Here is a 20,047-nt window from a genome sequence, read left to right as displayed (position 1 = left end):
CGACAACAGAGGTGTACCGCCGTGTAAGTCCCGGACCTATTCATCTCTGAACAAGGCCACCATTGGCGTCTGTATTCCCACTCTCTCTAGTGGTAGTGACAACACCTTCCTACTCCTTATTGCTTCTTGTGTTTTCATATGCCATACATTCGTCCCCTTATTTCTTCTTTATCATTCAGGGATATTCATAACTAAGATGAATTCCACAAGGCACACCTTTTGGTGCTAGTCCCCGACTTTATTTTGGCTCATGATGCGTCCCATTCCACATCATGTCCCACTCACGCCGACAACTAGTCCCTAGTACGCGATAAATTGAGCACTATCCTCGGGGGCCCGTCTATGCATCCACTCTTACCTTTATTGAAATCTTTTTCAAACCAAACGATAACCAAAAGGAGTAAACCTATTCTTCAGGGTTTTATTAAATCTACCTAAATTTCCAAATGAGAATCTCCTGAAGACTATAACTATCATTTCAAAGGAAATCTTTTAGGATTGCATAGGCGTCCAGCCTTGTGAGCTCAAACTATAATAATTCCCTCGGCTCAGGTTATCACTATGCCACACTCTTCCAAGGTCAAAGTCAAAGGCTTTATCACCTAAAGTACCACTTGAAGGTGTGAAAAACGACTAGAAGGGGGGTTGAATAAAGTTTTGAATATAAAAACTTTCCCTTAAGATTTAAAGTAAATCTTTTCGGTTTATCTGAGATAGATGGTGCAGCGGATAAAGATAGAGAGAAGAGAGAAGCACACAAGTATTTTATCCTGGTTCACTTGATAAATCCCTCAAGCTAATCCAGTCCACCCGTTAAGGTGATTTCTTCCTTCTTAGAATGAAGGCAATCCACTAATTAGATAATTGTTACAACTGCACTTGAAACCTACAAGTGACTAACAATACACTGACTTAGCTCACACTAAGATTCACTCTCTTAGTCTTCTCTAGGATCCGATCAACCTTGATCTCCTAAAGGAATCACCACTAAGATACACAGATCCTAGTCTTCTTAAGGATACTGACCTACCCGGTCCCTTAAGGAAAATCAAACAACTGTTTGAGGTTGGTGTTTACAAAGGTTTGCTGATGAATAAGCTGAGTGTAAACTAAATAAGAACAGATGAAGAGAGTAGAGGCTTGAATCTTTTCTTGTATTGCAGCTCTTGGTTTCTCTATCCTTAGTCTTTCTTCTCTTCTTCAGCCTTAAATAGTCCAAGGTGCAAGATATATTTCTGTTGAGAGAATGTGACCGTTGGAGGGCATTTCTAGAACTTCCAGAACCTGCTGTGGCTGAACTTTGGTAGGTAGGCTTGTCAGAATAGTACACTGCTCTTGTATTTCTTGATAGTAACATTTGCCTTTAACCATTGACTTCTGATCTGACTACGCTTCATGTTGGAACTTGTGAAGCTTGGTGATCAGAGTCAGAGGGAAGCTTGGATCCTCTAACCTTCGTAACTTCTGCTTCTGGACCTTTAGAGCTTCTGGACCTTCAGAGCTTCTGGTCTTCAGATCTTCTGATCGTCAGATCTTCTGATCTTCAGAACTTCTGATCCTCAGATCCTCTGATCTTCTGATCTTCAGATCTTCTGATCTTCAGAACTTCTAATCCTCTGATCTTCTGATCCTCTGATCTTCTGATCTTCAGATCTTCTGATCCTCAGATCTTCAGATCTTCTGATCCTCAGATCTTCTGATCCTCAGAACTTCTGATCCTCAGATCTTTTGATGAGTATATCTTCTGGTGTCAGAATCAGAACCTGTTTGTCAAAACACTTAAGACAAACGTTAGAGTACCATAATTGTTCATCCACAAATAAATACCTGTTATCATCAAAACATAGAGTTGTACCACATGACCAAATCTTGATCTTACACCACTATATCCCACAGTGTACTTATAATCCCCTTCTAATAAGTGCAGCATTACAGTCATGCACATCCAGTTCAAACAAGTCAGACATCCATTTATTCATGCTTATCACAATCAGCATTACTTTCAGGCAACTATCATATGACATATCATTCAATAAGCATGTTATCATAACAATCATTCATTCAAGTAATGCGTATATCAGACAATCAATTCAATCAGCATATAATCCAACCAAACACATAACCAAAGCAAGTACTAAAACCACACTCAAGCCCTTATAATGAAGGTAAACTCAGTCCTCCGCTGACCTGGATATCCAATGCAATTTAACATAAGTTCGGAGATTCCTCGTCTTGGCGTCATTTCCTTCATGATGCCTAGTGACGATCTCTTTGCACAATCATTCATTCTGCAACGATTTATGATGTTATAGCGCTACTCCTAGAGTGTCACATATCTTAATGTCCTTAACTATTGCTCTTACTTGTTCTACATGCATATGCACTTATTAAGTGACTTCTCATTAATCATCTACTTTAGTTGACTATCCTATGGCTCCTTTACTACTTCATATAGACACCTTATTCAAGTTCTCCCATTATTCTAAGTCATCTAGGTTGAATTATGTTCTTAGAGACTGTAGTAAACTTTCAATTAGCATAGTTAACTACACTTAGGTTAACATTATCATTAAACTAGTTATTATATCCTAGTTCTTTTGTCTTGTACTAAACTATTTTATTTCCATTACTGATTATGGTCTACTTAAGTTACAATTTTCCTAATTACTTTCTTACTTACATCATTATCCAACTTCATTAACACTTAGCTTATTAATCTCACACTAACATTAGTCATTCACCTTACTTAATCACCTTATCTAATTCTTTTCTTAATTTTTTTTCTACTATCATCTAATTATTTAATACTAATCTGATTTAACCTTACTTGATTATGGTCATCCACTAATTAGCATCATTAACCTAATTAAGTCTAATCAACCACTAATTAGCTATATTAGTCCTAATTAATCAAGATTAGCTACACTTAACATTAGTCATTTTCCTTAATTAATCATCAAATGATCCTAATTAAGCATACTGCTAATCTCTACTTAATTATTTTTCTACTGAATGTTATCATCATCTAATTACCTTACATTAATCTAGTTTAGCCTCACTTGATCATGTTCTATCACTAATCACTACCATTAACTTAATTAAGTCTATTTAGTCACTAATTAGCCATATCAACCCTAACAAGTTATGATTAGAAACAATTAGTGCTTTTCTCTCTTATTCTCAATCTGATCACGACCTTAGCATTATCAAGATTACTTTGACTCACTAACTAACCTATTTTCTTCATGAATCTACCATAATTAGTGTTTCTTATGACTTAAGAATGGAAGTTTCATGAAAACACTTATACCTAGCTTGTTTGTTCCTATATCCAGACCTGTACCACTCTTAAACTACGTGTAACAGATTCCTGGTGAGTTTAAGCCAACTACCCATGATGATAATCAGCTCCACGTTCACCACCGTGAAGGTGAAGAAGAGGAAAAATTGAGTTTTCCATTTCAGTGAGCTTTTCCTTCATCTATGTGCCCAGAAAGCTTTAAATGTTTCCCAGTAAGGATTATAACAATTCATAACTAAGCTTATGCCGTCCTAATGCCTCTGATTTGTCAAAATTTGCAGATTTGAATTTTACTTAATCTGATTCGAAATTGGCTTACCCAGTGACTAAAACAATGCTTTTCATGTCTTAAATGCTAAAACAGAGCTTAATAATACATTCAGAAAGGCTATAACGAACCAGAAATGAATTTCACGATTTTTCCGGCGAGAGAGCTCGCCGGAGAAGATGACCGGAGCTGCGTCTTTCTCAGATTTTGAGGAATCTGGGAGCATGGGCAGGTTCTTCTCGTGATAAGGAAGAGAATGGTTGTGGTTTCGTGCAGTGGGTCGATTGCAGGAGGGAGAAAAGAGCCGTTACAGGTCGGTTTTCCTCGCCGGAAACTGGGCAGCTTCGCCGGAGAAGTTCAGACTTCTTCTTCTTCACGATTTGTTGACCAAAACTTCTCTAATTTTGCCCATAATTACTCTATGATCTTCCAGAAACAGAATGGAACAGATTTGAAGTGATTTGGATGAGAGGAAAGGTAGATTCGAAGATTTGAAGTTTGGAGGTTCAATCTTGAGCTAGAGAGGGCTGAGAGCTACTCCCTCTGTCTCTCTCGTTTCTGAACCTAATACTAGGGTCCTTGAACCTCAGTAGCTTCAGAACTCACGCATTTATAGAGCTGGAAGTGATTAGCAAGGAAATCAAGATTATCTCCTTAAGCATGTTGTCTCACCAATGGAGTTTCATGTAAGGTGATTAGCATTAAATGCTTGGAATGATGAATTCAGATGGTGGAGAGGTGGTATGCGTGGCATCAAGTTTCAGAAGGAATGATGCAATGGTTTTCATGAGCATGGTCATGCACATGTGCTATGCATCATCATGCATGGAACTTTGTGGAAATGATTGTCTTTTGTTTGTTTGTGAAAGTAATGATGTTGGGGACTAAATGCTTGGTCAGATTTTTATGGTGAAGAGGGGCTGAACGTGTATAAAGAATTTGGAAAAGGCTTGAATGAGTATTTTGGGGTATTAAAGTATACACATGTGATACTAAGTTCCAAGAGTGTACAAATGAGGTTGAATGGTGATGTCATGGTCTTTTGACCTTGTTTGCATGTCAAAATGGTAATTAAATAGCTGGAAACATGCATTGAGGAAGTTTGAATAATTATGCTATTGAAAAATGGTGAAAGTGATGGGTTATCACTAAAGTAGTAACATTTTTGGCCTTATGTGTTCTCCATTAGGTTATAAGGTAGAATGAGTCTATAATAGTGAATTATGGAGAGAGAATTTCGTGCATGGGCTGCACTAAGTGAGAAGTCAAGGTAAAAGTCTTTATAGACGCTAGTTTCGACGATATAGAATTTCGCTCGCTCGATCGACACCAAAATTGCTATGAGGATACCATATCGTAGTAGGGATTATTTTAAGGTCGATGAGATAGTTGGAGAGGATATTGGATCACTTAAGATCAATTTAAGCGATCAAGGAACAAGGTACTTCATTGATACCGAGTCCTATAACTATTGGTTTGGCTTGTCCGCTCGTCAATTACCTAAGTACGCACTTGTCGTGCATATTTTCTAAGTAGGTTAAAGTGAGGGATGTACAATAAAAACAATACTAAATCCCGGTCATCACACCACTATACTCAACGACAGCTCGCCCTCTGTAACGCCCCGATTTTCAAGGGTTACTTAGTGATCCAAAAGTAAATTAATCATGGTAATGAACTTTCGAAATCATAAAAGTGCAGGTGTATATTTTTTTTCTTTTGAAACATAATACCTTTTAATAATTTCCAAATCATGCTCTATCAAATGCATACATAATACCCAACAATATAAATACCTTTACATCAACGAATATAATCACAATATAGACTTCAAAAGGAATATAAAATGAAAGCCTCCTATGCCCATCGAGCTCCCCGTAGTCTCCACACGACTAATCTCTGAATCATTAGCTCGTCGCACACCATCTCTCGGCAACGTCTCCTCTCCTCCATCTAACTAGCTCTTGCTCATCCTTTAGAGTGGCATCGTCAAAAATTCATAAGAGAGAAAATGTGCAAGGGTCAATTTCTTAAACCACAATGCCATAATTAGGACGTGCACACATACAAGTAGGTAGAAGCATGCATATTCACTTATATAAACACCTAGCAAGATTCTTACCAAATGACATACTAATACATCCCTAAGGAATTCTAGATGTAACTTAGGATAAGGAAAAACACTTCAACAAGCAAAGCACAAGGCCCACAACCACACATCGCCCCTTATAGGACATTCAATCGTCAAACACAAGTCACAAGGCAACAACCAATGTTCTAACGTCAACGACGTTCAAGGGAACCTATGTGTCTCTATATTGTTAGCGTATGCAATATACTTGATGCTCAATGCACAAATGATCCGGATAAACGCCAACTCCATACCAGGCTGGCGGGACAAAGACCCATGCAGTCACTTGCCACATATCTAATGACCCTTCCCATGCAGTCAACATGATCCGGATAAATGCCATCTCCATACCAGGTAGGCGGGACAAAGACCTTTCCCATGCAGTCACTTGCCACTTATCTAATGACCCTTCCCATGCAGTCATTAGTCAACACCTCGGTGTACCCATTTTCAAGCGGTACCCTCGGTCAATGCAATGTTATGCTTCATGATTAGTCATACAACGTAGTTATAGTCTTTTATCGTTCGATAACGACTTCACCACACCTCGACATGAGTGGTCGGGATCACCAACTCATAGGTGTCGCCAGCAATCCGTTGCCACGGTAGCCCAACCATCTTAGGTTCCACTTTCGATCTCGTTTGATCCACATCGACCATACGTCGCATATTATTCGATAAATATCAAGGCATACTTCATCATGCATCATATGTTCATAATGTAAGATCAAGTTTTGATCTAGTAGTACAACTTTATGTTTTGATAATTACATGTTAACTATTGTGTATGAACAATTATGGTACTCTAACGTTTTCTGAGTGTTCTAATGACAGGCTATGACTCTGGTCTTATTTCACATAATTCAGAAGCACTATGCTCAAAGAGTAACCTCCGCAACGCTTTCGCACTTACTATGTTCAATCTGAACAGTAGATTAAGCTTCAGAAGATCTGAAGATAGTAAAGCTCTGATATGGATTCAGTTCACTTGAAGCTCTGTGTAAGACCCAAATTTCAGACTTGGATTTAAATAATTATTTTAATTATTTTCCAACCCAAGACTAGAACCGGTTTAACCGCAAAATGACCTTGTAAAGGATAATGTTGTTTTGGACGACTTGATGAAGAATATCATTCAGGAAATTGCTTGAGGATAGTACTGTGTTCAGTATAAGAGTTAGAACGAGCCATTTCCACACCCGACTAAGGTCAAGAGTGTCCGAAAAGGCTATTTCCGCTCTTAAAGCACTGTTTAATCGAAATTCAAAATCCTTGGAAAAATAAGAAGTTCTCTTTATTTTACCCTCGACCAGCGTTTCATTTCAGAACTCTGGACTGCACGCACGATAGGTTTCACTTCTCGGAAGTCCGCCGACGCTAAATTCTATTCTCTCAAGACTTTAAATTCCAACACTAAATGAAGACTTTTTCTATTCGGAGCTTCTAACGAAGTTTCCATCCGCCCTGCCAGATTTCTTTCGACGTTTCCAACCTTTCTTCAGAAGGAAGTTTTGTCTTCCGACTTTCACAGCAAAAAGTAGTTTTTCGGGGCAATTTAACTTACAATACTTTTGGATCGTTTTCTTCAAATTCAAGAGACTTGTTTTGAGTTCTGGAATTTTGTCGCCTGAATCTCGCTTAGAATTCACAGATGAACGTACTTCAAAAATCGGAATCGCGAAATATTCATTTTCCCGCGATTTCACTCTCCTATAAATAGAAGAAAAACACAAAATATCTCCCATTCCCACCATTTGAGGCCGCGAGCTTGAGGAGAGGAAGGAGAGGAGAGAACTTCGTCGTTTCTTGACCGATCTTCGTGCTGTTCGTTGCTACTTCGCGACATCGAGGTACTCTTGCTTATTCTTACCTCTGATCATTCTTTTTATGGCGTTTCTTTATCTCTTTCTGAGCTCAAAGTTTCGAGCTTTTCGTAAAATTGTTCGATTTTCCCGATTTTTCTTTTGTACTACCTTCTATAATTACCCAACAAGCTGAATCTCTCGCCGTTACGCGCCGATTTCGATTGAGTCGCCAAAGATCTGAAAAACTGTGTAAAAAACCCATTTACGCACATATTGAAACTTTATCTTCGAAAAGCCACAATCCGACTTAGTGCCTTTAGGATTAGTTGCTACAAATGTCGTTGTGAACGACCCCATCAAATTTGTTTTCCAAAGTTTCAACTTTGAGTTTTTGAGCTTTAATTTTGGACCAAAGTGCCCCTAACTAGTCGTATATCGACCCGCTCGTTCTAAAATTTTTCCGACAGTTTCTTTACCCTAGTTTTACCCTAAAACTACCTAGGAATTAAATTAGATCGAAGAAAAAGCGCCGAAATGCTAAATTGGAGAGTGGCCGAGACCTATATGTGTTAGGACAGTGAGGAAACTCAAATCTGGGCAAGGTTGGCCTTATGCTTACTGTAGCCCTTCGAGTCGCCGAATTTTTGGCTTTGGTTTCGTGTCATTCTGAGTTCGGTAGCTCGAGTTATGCACGTTTTAGCGAATGAAGTGTTTTTGTACAAAACTTGAATCGAGTCAAAACTCATCCATTCGGGGAAAGCCTTCCATTCGTGCATAAATGTTGTACTCTGAAGCTTCTTGAGCTTTGTCGAACATTAGTTAGGATTGTTTCGACTGTATCGACTTGTTTTGATTCATTATGTCTTTGTTTGCTCAAAGGTTCAATTGTGGAAACTTTGGGGTTGACTGAACAAGCTTGTGAGCGAGACCTGCACCGCGAGACTGGAACAACTCGAGGTTAGGGCAACTTACTTACTAGCTATTTGTATTGTAGGCGTCGATAACTTCGACTTGAATACTGCTTGATATTGAAGATTGCATTGAATGTTGTTTATCGTTTTGAACTGGAAAATGTTTTCTGGAGGCTTCGGCCGAGTGAACTTATATGAGACGTGTGTCTCCGTTTTCTGAGAGGCTTCGGCCGTTTACTGGTTACCGTCTTATGATTTCCGCACTGAATTATTGTTATATTGATATTGTTATTGAACTGAGCTAGATGCCATTATTTCTGCTGAGTTTATGATGTTTTGCATATGCTCTATTGAATTGTACTGATTTTAGATAGTACTTGATTATATGATTTCGGAGTGTGGCGAAAACGTGATGTTATGCCATGCTAATGACGAGGTTTGGGAAATGTTAGGCAGGCTTTGACCGGAGGTCTAAGCCATAGTTATTTTAGGATCGAGACCTTCCCGGGGAATTACTTGGGTTTAGTGGGATCCTTTTACTTTTAGAGTTTTGGAACAAAAGAGAAACGAAACTTGACTTCATAAATGAAATTCATAATGCATTAACCAAAGGTAGAACATATTCAAATAGTAATTGTAACACCCCGATTTCGGTGGCGTCACTTTAGTAACCAAAGAAATAACTTAAGCGGAAAAACGTGAATTATTTTTTCGATAATGTAAGTAAAGACAGAAAGAGATGAAACTCTAAAACGAAGATAACAGAACTAATATACAATATGATTACAGCCCCCACTGTAAGTTGTAAACCACGTCACGAGTAAACCTCCAGTGACGGAAAGTAAAAGAGAGTAACGCCCGTAGGCAAAAGTACAAACCAAGGTAAAAATACTGTGTCCGCAACACTAAACCTCAAAATCTGAGAACAAGTTGGCCCAGCGGCCTAAGAAAAGACCCCCTAAATCCAACCAGCTCTCTGTGATCTCCATAGGAAACCACACAAAAAGCTACCGGTAGGAAACCACCTTGTCCCCAAAACTGAAGCATGACGGTCAGAGCATCGACACTACTCCTACACTAATCCCATCTCGAGTAAGTCGCTCGGTGGCCAGCGGGGTCGACCACCCCTGAACCGTAGTCCTCCTGATCAAGCTTCTTCAACCTAGTTTCCCCTGAAGGGTGAACCATCGTGAACCGGTCCGCCATACTCAACTGACAATGGCGTAGTCCGCCCAAACACACACAGAAGACGCGAGGGTCAACTCCAAAGAATTATATAAATAATAAAACCAGATATATAGGGTAATAATTATTAGCCTCTCAAGCTTAGAGTTTAGGGATAACATCCTAGGGTTGCATATATCACAATGAATATAAAGATCATAATAACAATTAGCATGCCTCAAGTAGGATAAACAGGTACCAATCACACTCAGCAACTAAGTCAGCATGTATGTTGCATGAAATGCAATGCTGGGTAACAAAATGCATTCCGGAAGAAGGATGGACACCATCGAGTCAGCCCTAACACCGGCCAAAGTGGGACCATTCCGCTCGGGCGCCTCTTACACCACACAAAAGTAGTCAGATCAGCAGTGAACCCGTAGGTCTGCCATTCCGTCTGCTACTAAGGACCACCGTAGTGTCCTAAATATGGAAATCCGGGTCTTATGACCATTTTGGAATCCACCGAGGTCCGGTAATCCGCCGTGTATTAACCTCAAAATGAGTGCATGAATGCAAGTGATTAGCCAAACAACGTCTCCGACCTCACTCGACACGTCGTCACGTGTTCTAGCTAACTTATTGTCTCTAAAAAGCCTACCCTAAGGCAAATGTCGATTCTGCGACAAAATGAATTAACCAAAAGAAGAAGAATGTACTTGGGAACTCATGGTTCCCGGCTAAACTTTAGATAGCCAATCAATAAACTGCTCATCGAGCGAAAAGGTACCGAAGTACTTGGAAACTTATAGTCTCCGGCTAAACTTTAGATAGCCAAACATTAAACTGCTCATCGAGCAAAAGAGTTTCAACATACTCGAAGACTTGTATATTTCCTCATAACGTGGACTCGACGACACTTCTCATATTTCCCAAACTAATATTCAGGCTCTAAGCTCTTATCTAAGGGTATTATTATTGTACAAAGGATTTAGAAATTGATTAATGTCTTATGAGTTTTCCGTGATAAAATAGTTTTCATTTTAATCTTATAACACTTCCTAAGAGTTTTCAGAGATCCCATAATCTCAAATAATTCCCTGAGAAGGTCTCGATCCATTAAAACATAACAAGGTCCGAACTCCGTTCGTCCTTTTAAAACTCTCTCAAAATCTCATAAAAATTTGGCATGACCTGCCCGTAAACCTCACTCTTCAGAATCTCAGGTACAAATGGAATAGCATAAATAAAACAGCTCAGTCAAAAGCATAAACAACATATTCCAACACATCCTAAGTTAACCATGTAGCACATAGCATGTGAATCATTTAGCACACAATATCATGGCATCAAGTACTCAACAAGTGCGGCCGAAGCCTCAGAAATCATTTCAGACATTTAGCAATTAGGTGCATAACACATAAATCAAGTCGAATTTCATCGACACCTAAAGCATTATCTAGTAATTCAGAGAGTAGCCCTCACCTGTAACTCCTCCAGCGTTTTCCTCACAACCTCCTTCACGTTCCTCGCCTTGATCTCCAAGAAACTCTTCAAAAGAACCTTAAGCCAAAATCACAGAAATCAACACATTGAGTCAGAAACTCAGCAAGCAATAAGTCCTAGGGTTACACGGTACATTACAAACTCTGTGGTACGACAATCTAACGCGTTAAGACAAGTTTTCGAAAAAGTCGGATTTCCTCCCCCCTTGGTATAGCTCTCGGCCACTTTCCTTAATTGGGAGGGTCGATTTTTCTTCGATCAAACTTGGTTCCTAGGTTAACATACGCCGTAACTAAGACGGTTCTAAGCTCGGAAAAATTTTCGGATCGAAAACTGATATAGGGGTAGTTTGGTCATTATTTTTAGCTCAAAATTTCAAAATTGGATTTTTGAAAAACAGATTGGATGGAGACGTCCACAACGACGTTTATGACGACAAATCCTACTAGCACTAAGCCAAGTCGATAGATTAGAGCTTAAAGGTTGCGACTTTACCGAAAAATGGGTATTTAAGGTAGAAATTGATCCCGGCGGCATTTCGTCGACATTTGACAAAATCTAATCCGCAGAACACGCTCAGGAGCATGCAGGGAAGAAGTTTAGACACTGAAATCAAGCTATTTGGACAATTTTACAAAAAGCTCCAAACTTTGAGCTCAGAAAAACATGGAAAAAGTCGACAGATCTGACGATCAGAAGTGAGATATAGTTTACCTACCTCAAGGTCTTCGATTAGCAACGATCGGTGAAGAAAACGGGCAAAGATTCGCGAAAATCCGGATCCTCTCTTTCTCTCTAGCTGCTCACGGTTTTTGGGGGAGGGAATGGGTGATTTTTTGGCAAAAATCTAATTTTTGAGCTATTTATAGATTTTGGAAAATGCGGAAAAATGATTTTTTTGCGATTCGGATTTTTCCTGCGCGTTCCTCTGCGCATTCTAAGATAGGTTCTGGCGACAGAATTCCAGAACTCAGAAAAGGATTCTTGGAGTTAAACCAAAAGATCCAAAATCGGCATAAGTCGGTGTAAGTCGGTTTATCCCGAAAACTACTTTTTGCAGTGATCGTCGGATGAGAAAACTTCCTTCTGAAGAAAGATTGGGAATGACGAGAGAAATAGGAGAACGCGGGTGGAATCTTCATTTGCAGCTCCGAATAGAAAAAATCTTCATCGTCTGTCGATCTTAGGTTTCTCGAACTATCAGGGATTCCGTTTCGGCAAACTTCTGAGAATTGGAATTTGACGTTCGTACTTTCCAGGATTTCGCATCGAAATAATTGTTTAAGGACGGAAAAGAGAAGTTCTAACATTTCTCTGAGGATTTTTGGAATTAGTTTCCATCATGTCCTAAAGCGTAAATTAACTATTCAATAATACCTTTGACCTAGGATTAAGCGTATGTTAGTCGTGCTATAACTCTTTCGGTTTTTCGATAAATTCTTGGACTTTTCCTGAACCTTTTTCCTTCACAAATTTATCTTAATCAAATAAACTCTTTTATTTTATTCACTTATCCAAAGCGTTAAAACTTGGGCCTTACATTACTACCCTCCAAAAAGAAAGTTTCGACCTCGAAACTTATGGTTCAGTAAAAAGTTCTGGGTACTGTTCCTTGATCTTTTCCTTCAGCTCCCACGTCGCATCGCCGGTGTCCTTGTTCCAAATAACCTTCACTAACTCGATCTCTTTTCCCCTCAACTGCTTTATCCTTGTGTCACCAATGCTGATTGGCGGTGTCTCGAAAGACAAGTTATCCTTCAACTCAATGTCATCCAGCTCGATAACATGTGTCGGATCAGCAATATACTTCCTCAGTTGTGACACATGGAATACATCGTGAATGTTTGATAGAAAAGGCGGTAGTGCGATCTGATAAGCTACCGGTCCTACACGACGAGTAATCTGATAAGGTCCAATGAACTTTGGCGTAAGCTTTCTTGATTTGATTGCTCGACCAACTCCTGTAGTCTGAGTAACTCGCAGAAACACATGATCTCCCTCTTCAAATTCCAGGGTTCTGCGCCTTTGATCTGCATAGCTCTTCTGTCTACTCTGAGAAGCCTTCATCTTCTCTCTGATCTGTTTAATCTTCTCAGTCATCTGTTGCAGAAGTTCCGGTCCTACTAACAAATTCTCTCCATCTTGATACCAACATAAAGGTGTTCTACACTTGCGGCCATACAAAGCCTCATACGGTGCCATACCTATGGTCGTATGAAAACTGTTGTTATATGTGAATTCAATCAGTGGCAATAGGGTATCCCAACTGCCCTTGTTGTCTAACACGCAAGCTCGTAGCAAACCCTCCAATGATTGGATAGTTCTCTCTCAGTTTGCCCATCAGTCTGTGGATGATAAGCAGAACTTAATCTCAGCCTCGTTCCCAAAGCATTATGAATAGCTCCCCACAAATGTGAAGTAAACTTCGGGTCTCTATCGGAAACGATACTTGTTGGCACTCCATGAAGTCGCACAATCTCAGCTATATAAATCTCTGATAGCTTATCCACGTTGTACGTAGTTCTCACAAGTATGAAATGAGCCAACTTAGTCAATCGATCCACGACTACCCAAATCGAATCATATCCTTTTTGAGTTCTTGGCAACGCTACGACAAAATCCATCGATATGCTATCCCATTTCCATTGAGGTACATCCAAGCTCTGTAGCATACCTGAAGATTTCTGATGTTCCACCTTCGCCTTCTGACAGATTAAACATGCAGCTACATATCCTGCCACTTGTCTCTTCATCCCTGGCCACCAAAAATTCACCTTCAAGTCCTGATACATCTTTTTCCTTCCAGGGTGAATGCTCAACTTGCTTTTGTGACCTTCGTCCATAATCAACCTCCTTAAGTCAGGGTTGTTAGGTACGCACACTCTATCCTTGCATCGCAGGATATTGTCACTCCCTACCTTGAATTCCGGGTCCTTACCCTGAATTACTAAATTCTTATTTTCCGAGTAAAAATTCATCTTGTAACTGTTGGTCTCGGATTTCTTCCATCAATCCATTGGTGATCTTGATCCTCCCAAACTTCAGTTCTCCCTCAGATGCTCTCACATCTAAGCTCAAATCTCAAAATTGTTCCAGCAGTTGCAGCTCCTTAACCATCATTGATGAGATATGCATCTTCCTGCTCAATGCATCAGTAACGACATTAGCCTTTCCAGGATGGTATTGTAAGGTAAAATCGTAATCCTTGAGAAATTCCATCCAGCGTCGTTGTCTCATGTTCAACTCCTTCTGGTCAAACAAGTACTTTAAGCTCTATGTCGTCCTGCTCGACCACTCGTGTCGGTTCTATGTTGGAAATAACATTGGTTGACGCTACGTGCAATTGCACAACCTTAACCACTTGATCCTTTACTTTTGTTCGTCCAAAAATTCTGCTTAAACTCAGTACACCTCTGGCATTCCAGAGTGAATGTTCAACCTGTCCTCGTGATCTCCACTCATGATTCAAAACTTAACTCAATCGCTCTATAACTCATAGACGAACTATTCCCTTGGAATCTACTAGTCCATTAACGTCGATTCCAACTTCGTAACTATCCTCATTCGCACCATGAAATCAATCTTCTACTTAGTCATCACTCAAAGTAAAACTCGACGTGAGTCTTAATACCTTGTGCATCGCTAGACCCAATCCCTTTTAACATCCATTCATCAGCAACTTATAAGCTAATCACCATCTTAATCTCTTACAATCCATTATTGTCATCTCCCCTTTTTCGAGACTTCCCTTACTTGAACCATAAAACCAACCTTCACTTATTCACAACCCACTTTACAATTACCTAAAATCCTTAACACTTCCCCCAAATCCGAACTTATTCCCTAGAAGATCAAACCATAGCTGTACCTCAGGAAACTTAACTAGTCATTTTATCATCCGATCCCTCAACATTCGGAGGTTTAACTACAATCATTAATGCCAACACCACTAAATCTCTGATTCGAACATGATTTTCACCTCCCAAGGTCAATCTTAACCCTTAAATCCTCACTTAACTTAGTGAAATTCACTTGCTAACCCCAGCATGCAATATCGGAATCCATAACAAAGTTCCATTCACTCTTAGACTCTAAGAAATTTGTCCACATATAACAACCTCAAGTATTAATCTTAATACTAACTCTTTATTTCCGTAACTAGATCGTCCTCCCATCAATCCGATACTTAGTCTCTCGATCAAAACCTGACAAACCTTGAGTCCTACGCACTTAAGACAAGAATTCATAGACTTAAAACCTAAACTTTCACCACGTTTGGACCTCAAATGTCCTTTAATTCTTCAATACTTCTTAAATGAATATCCATTTCTTAAACTATAACTCCTCCCCAAAGGAAATCAATTACTTAACAAAAACTTTACTTCCCGACTCCACTAATCCTCGATCCAATCAAATTAATCTTACCAATCCATCTATCAAAGTCCATTGCCAGTTCTGATTCCGAATATCACCCCCTCAATATTAAGTTGATCAGGCCTAATACATCGAAGGTGAAGATTTAGAAAAACCCACTGGAACAGTCGATGAGTTCCTAACATCCAGTAGCCACAAAGATCTTGATATTAAATCCTCAATGATGCCGCTACGGAACTACACACTCTCGACACCATACATATACTATCCATACGGAATCTCCCTGAGATTCATCCTTCAGCTTCTAGCTTCTTGTTAAACGCATCGGTGCAAGACTACTTTCTAGGCTTAACGTGTTATTCTGAACCTCGTGTAACTTCTATAGTTTAAACACGAGCAACGGTCAAATAAAGTATTATTAGGCGTAATAACTATAAAGTCAATGCTTAAACAATTTAAGTAAAATTGGTGCGTGGCATGTGCTACGAGAGTAATGGAGCGTATTATACTAGAATGAGAAGGAATAGTTAGAAGGTTACCATCGTTTGTGCGCTCTCCTCTGACTAATCCGTCAGCTCCCTCGCCGCACGAGACATAGACTCCTCCCCGTGCAGCAGGATGTCTTCCTCTTACCGTAGGCACAGATGGCTCAACCCTGGTTACATTGCAATCCTTGGCTTGATGCCCCGGGCGATTGCAGTTAAAACATAGAGGTCTCCCGTCTGGACACTTGTTAGAGTGGTGCCCCACCTTCTTGCACCTGTAACACGTTACTTGCTTCCTCGCCCCTTTAGATTTGGCAGGAAGTTTACCCTTCATCTTGTTGTCAGACGGTCCCGCTTGGAACGTTCTACAGTTCACGGCCAAGTGCCCTATCTGGTTGCAATTAAAACATCGAGGCCCTTGGTCCAGACATGCATTAGCATAGTGTCCATTCTTTCCACACCTGAAACATGTCACCTCAGGATGTGCCGATTGGCTTCCTGCCCCTGGAGTGGCAGTAGTCGAAGGCTTAAAAGAGCTTGGGGTAAAACCCCTCTCCTTCGGATGCTGATACGGCCCCAACTGACGGTACTCCTGAGAACCAGACCTCACTGGTCCTCCAGTTCCAGCTCGGTCCAACCTACTTTGCTGGTACTGGGACGCCTCGATTAGCGGTTGAGGTTGCTCACGTGCCGCCTCCTCAGCGCGTCTGTAAGAATCCTCAGTAGCCTGATTCATCATTGCCTCAATCATGGTAGCTATTGCCTTCGCCATACGGTCAGGGCTTACCATCCTATGCTTAGTCAAACAAACAGTTAGTACTCATCATCGGATAGCATCTAACATACTATACAATATGATTAAGCAATAACTTCAATCAATTCTAAGCGACAAATCGCTTGGCAGACAATCAATTTTTACTCTTTGCAGAGTCACACAACCTAGCACAGAAGACCTATTCCCCAAAGACTCCCGAAAGACTCGACAAGCTCTGATACCACAATGTAACACCCCGATTTCGGTGGCGTCACTTTAGTAACCAAAGAAATAACTTAAGCGGAAAAACGTGAATTATTTTTTCGATAATGTAAGTAAAGACAGAAAGAGATGAAACTCTAAAACGAAGATAACACAACTAATATACAATATGATTACAGCCCCCACTGTAAGTTGTAAACCACGTCACGAGTAAACCTCCAGTGACGGAAAGTAAAAGAGAGTAACGCCCGTAGGCAAAAGTACAAACCAAGGTAAAAATACTGTGTCCGCAACACTAAACCTCAAAATCTGAGAACAAGTTGGCCCAGCGGCCTAAGAAAAGACCCCCTAAATCCAACCAGCTCTCTGTGATCTCCAAAGGAAACCACACAAAAAGCTACCGGTAGGAAACCACCCTGCCCCCAAAACTGAAGCATGACGGTCAGAGCATCGACACTACTCCTACACTAATCCCATCTCGAGTAAGTCGCTCGGTGGCCAGCGGGGTCGACCACCCCTGAACCGTAGTCCTCCTGATCAAGCTTCTTCAACCTAGTTTCCCCTGAAGGGTGAACCATCGTGAACCGGTCCGCCATACTCAACTGACAATGGCGTAGTCCGCCCAAACACACACAGAAGACGCGAGGGTCAACTCCAAAGAATTATATAAATAATAAAACCAGATATATAGGGTAATAATTATTAGCCTCTCAAGCTTAGAGTTTAGGGATAACATCCTAGGGTTGCATATATCACAATGAATATAAAGATCATAATAACAATTAGCATGCCTCAAGTAGGATAAACAGGTACCAATCACACTCAGCAACTAAGTCAGCATGTATGTTGCATGAAATGCAATGCTGGGTAACAAAATGCATTCCGGAAGAAGGATGGACACCATCGAGTCAGCCCTAACACCGGCCAAAGTGGGACCATTCCGCTCGGGCGCCTCTTACACCACACAAAAGTAGTCAGATCAGCAGTGAACCCGTAGGTCTGCCATTCCGTCTGCTACTAAGGACCACCGTAGTGTCCTAAATATGGAAATCCGGGTCTTATGACCATTTTGGAATCCACCGAGGTCCGGTAATCCGCCGTGTATTAACCTCAAAATGAGTGCATGAATGCAAGTGATTAGCCAAACAACGTCTCCGACCTCACTCGACACGTCGTCACGTGTTCTAGCTAACTTATTGTCTCTAAAAAGCCTACCCTAAGGCAAATGTCGATTCTGCGACAAAATGAATTAACCAAAAGAAGAAGAATGTACTTGGGAACTCATGGTTCCCGGCTAAACTTTAGATAGCCAATCAATAAACTGCTCATCGAGCGAAAAGGTACCGAAGTACTTGGAAACTTATAGTCTCCGGCTAAACTTTAGATAGCCAAACATTAAACTGCTCATCGAGCAAAAGAGTTTCAACATTCTCGAAGACTTGTATATTTCCTCATAACGTGGACTCGACGACACTTCTCATATTTCCCAAACTAATATTCAGGCTCTAAGCTCTTATCTAAGGGTATTATTATTGTACAAAGGATTTAGAAATTGATTAATGTCTTATGAGTTTTCCGTGATAAAATAGTTTTCATTTTAATCTTATAACACTTCCTAAGAGTTTTCAGAGATCCCATAATCTCAAATAATTCCCTGAGAAGGTCTCGATCCATTAAAACATAACAAGGTCCGAACTCCGTTCGTCCTTTTAAAACTCTCTCAAAATCTCATAAAAATTTGGCATGACCTGCCCGTAAACCTCACTCTTCAGAATCTCAGGTACAAATGGAATAGCATAAATAAAACAGCTCAGTCAAAAGCATAAACAGCATATTCCAACACATCCTAAGTTAACCATGTAGCACATAGCATGTGAATCATTTAGCACACAATATCATGGCATCAAGTACTCAACAAGTGCGGCCGAAGCCTCAGAAATCATTTCAGACATTTAGCAATTAGGTGCATAACACATAAATCAAGTCGAATTTCATCGACACCTAAAGCATTATCTAGTAATTCAGAGAGTAGCCCTCACCTGTAACTCCTCCAGCGTTTTCCTCACAACCTCCTTCACGTTCCTCGCCTTGATCTCCAGGAAACTCTTCAAAAGAACCTTAAGATAAAATCACAGAAATCAACACATTGAGTCAGAAACTCAGCAAGCAATAAGTCCTAGGGTTACACGGTACATTACAAACTCTGTGGTACGACAATCTAACGCGTTAAGACAAGTTTTCGAAAAAGTCGGATTTCCTCCCCCCTTGGTATAGCTCTCGGCCACTTTCCTTAATTGGGAGGGTCGATTTTTCTTCGATCAAACTTGGTTCCTAGGTTAACATACGCCGTAACTAAGACGGTTCTAAGCTCGGAAAAATTTTCGGATCGAAAACTGATATAGGGGTAGTTTGGTCATTATTTTTAGCTCAAAATTTCAAAATTGGATTTTTGAAAAACAGATTGGATGGAGACGTCCACAACGACGTTTATGACGACAAATCCTACTAGCACTAAGCCAAGTCGATAGATTAGAGCTTAAAGGTTGCGACTTTACCGAAAAATGGGTATTTAAGGTAGAAATTGATCCCGGCGGCATTTCGTCGACATTTGACAAAATCTAATCCGCAGAACACGCTCAGGAGCATGCAGGGAAGAAGTTTAGACACTGAAATCAAGCTATTTGGACAATTTTACAAAAAGCTCCAAACTTTGAGCTCAGAAAAACATGGAAAAAGTCGACAGATCTGACGATCAGAAGTGAGATATAGTTTACCTACCTCAAGGTCTTCGATTAGCAACGATCGGTGAAGAAAACGGGCAAAGATTCGCGAAAATCCGGATCCTCTCTTTCTCTCTAGCTGCTCACGGTTTTTGGGGGAGGGAATGGGTGATTTTTTGGCAAAAATCTAATTTTTGAGCTATTTATAGATTTTGGAAAATGCGGAAAAATGATTTTTTTGCGATTCGGATTTTTCCTGCGCGTTCCTCTGCGCATTCTAAGATAGGTTCTGGCGACAGAATTCCAGAACTCAGAAAAGGATTCTTGGAGTTAAACCAAAAGATCCAAAATCGGCATAAGTCGGTGTAAGTCGGTTTATCCCGAAAACTACTTTTTGCAGTGATCG

General features: G+C 40.3%; 1 protein-coding gene across 2 annotated transcripts; it reads right to left on the bottom strand.

Moving 5' to 3' along the window:
- Positions 1-695: 695 nt before the first annotated feature.
- On the bottom strand, positions 696-17,018 carry LOC130737697 (uncharacterized). 2 transcript variants are annotated; one of them, XM_057589522.1, is made up of 2 exons: positions 11,066-17,018; positions 696-5,542 (listed from the first exon to the last, which is right to left on the bottom strand). In XM_057589522.1, the coding sequence occupies exon 1, from the start codon at positions 16,733-16,735 to the stop codon at positions 15,809-15,811; it is 927 nt and encodes a 308-aa protein (XP_057445505.1). In that variant the 5' UTR covers positions 16,736-17,018; the 3' UTR covers positions 696-5,542; positions 11,066-15,808. The 2 variants fall into 2 exon arrangements, with proteins under 2 accessions (XP_057445505.1, XP_057445504.1); XM_057589521.1 differs by lacking the exon at positions 696-5,542 and adding an exon at positions 9,165-9,628.
- Between the last annotated feature and the right edge of the window lie 3,029 nt (positions 17,019-20,047).

Source organism: Lotus japonicus, chromosome 2, assembly GCF_012489685.1.
Source record: "Lotus japonicus ecotype B-129 chromosome 2, LjGifu_v1.2".
NCBI classification, from domain to species: Eukaryota; Viridiplantae; Streptophyta; class Magnoliopsida; order Fabales; family Fabaceae; genus Lotus; species Lotus japonicus.
Note: the sequence above shows the minus strand (reverse complement) of the source record. Positions and strands in the feature narration are given on the sequence as shown.

What these genes read in the sequence shown, in the direction of transcription:
- LOC130737697 (XM_057589522.1), bottom strand. Translation starts at nt 16,735, where the DNA reads ATGGTAAGCCCTGACCGTATGGCGAAGGCAATAGCTACCATGATTGAG.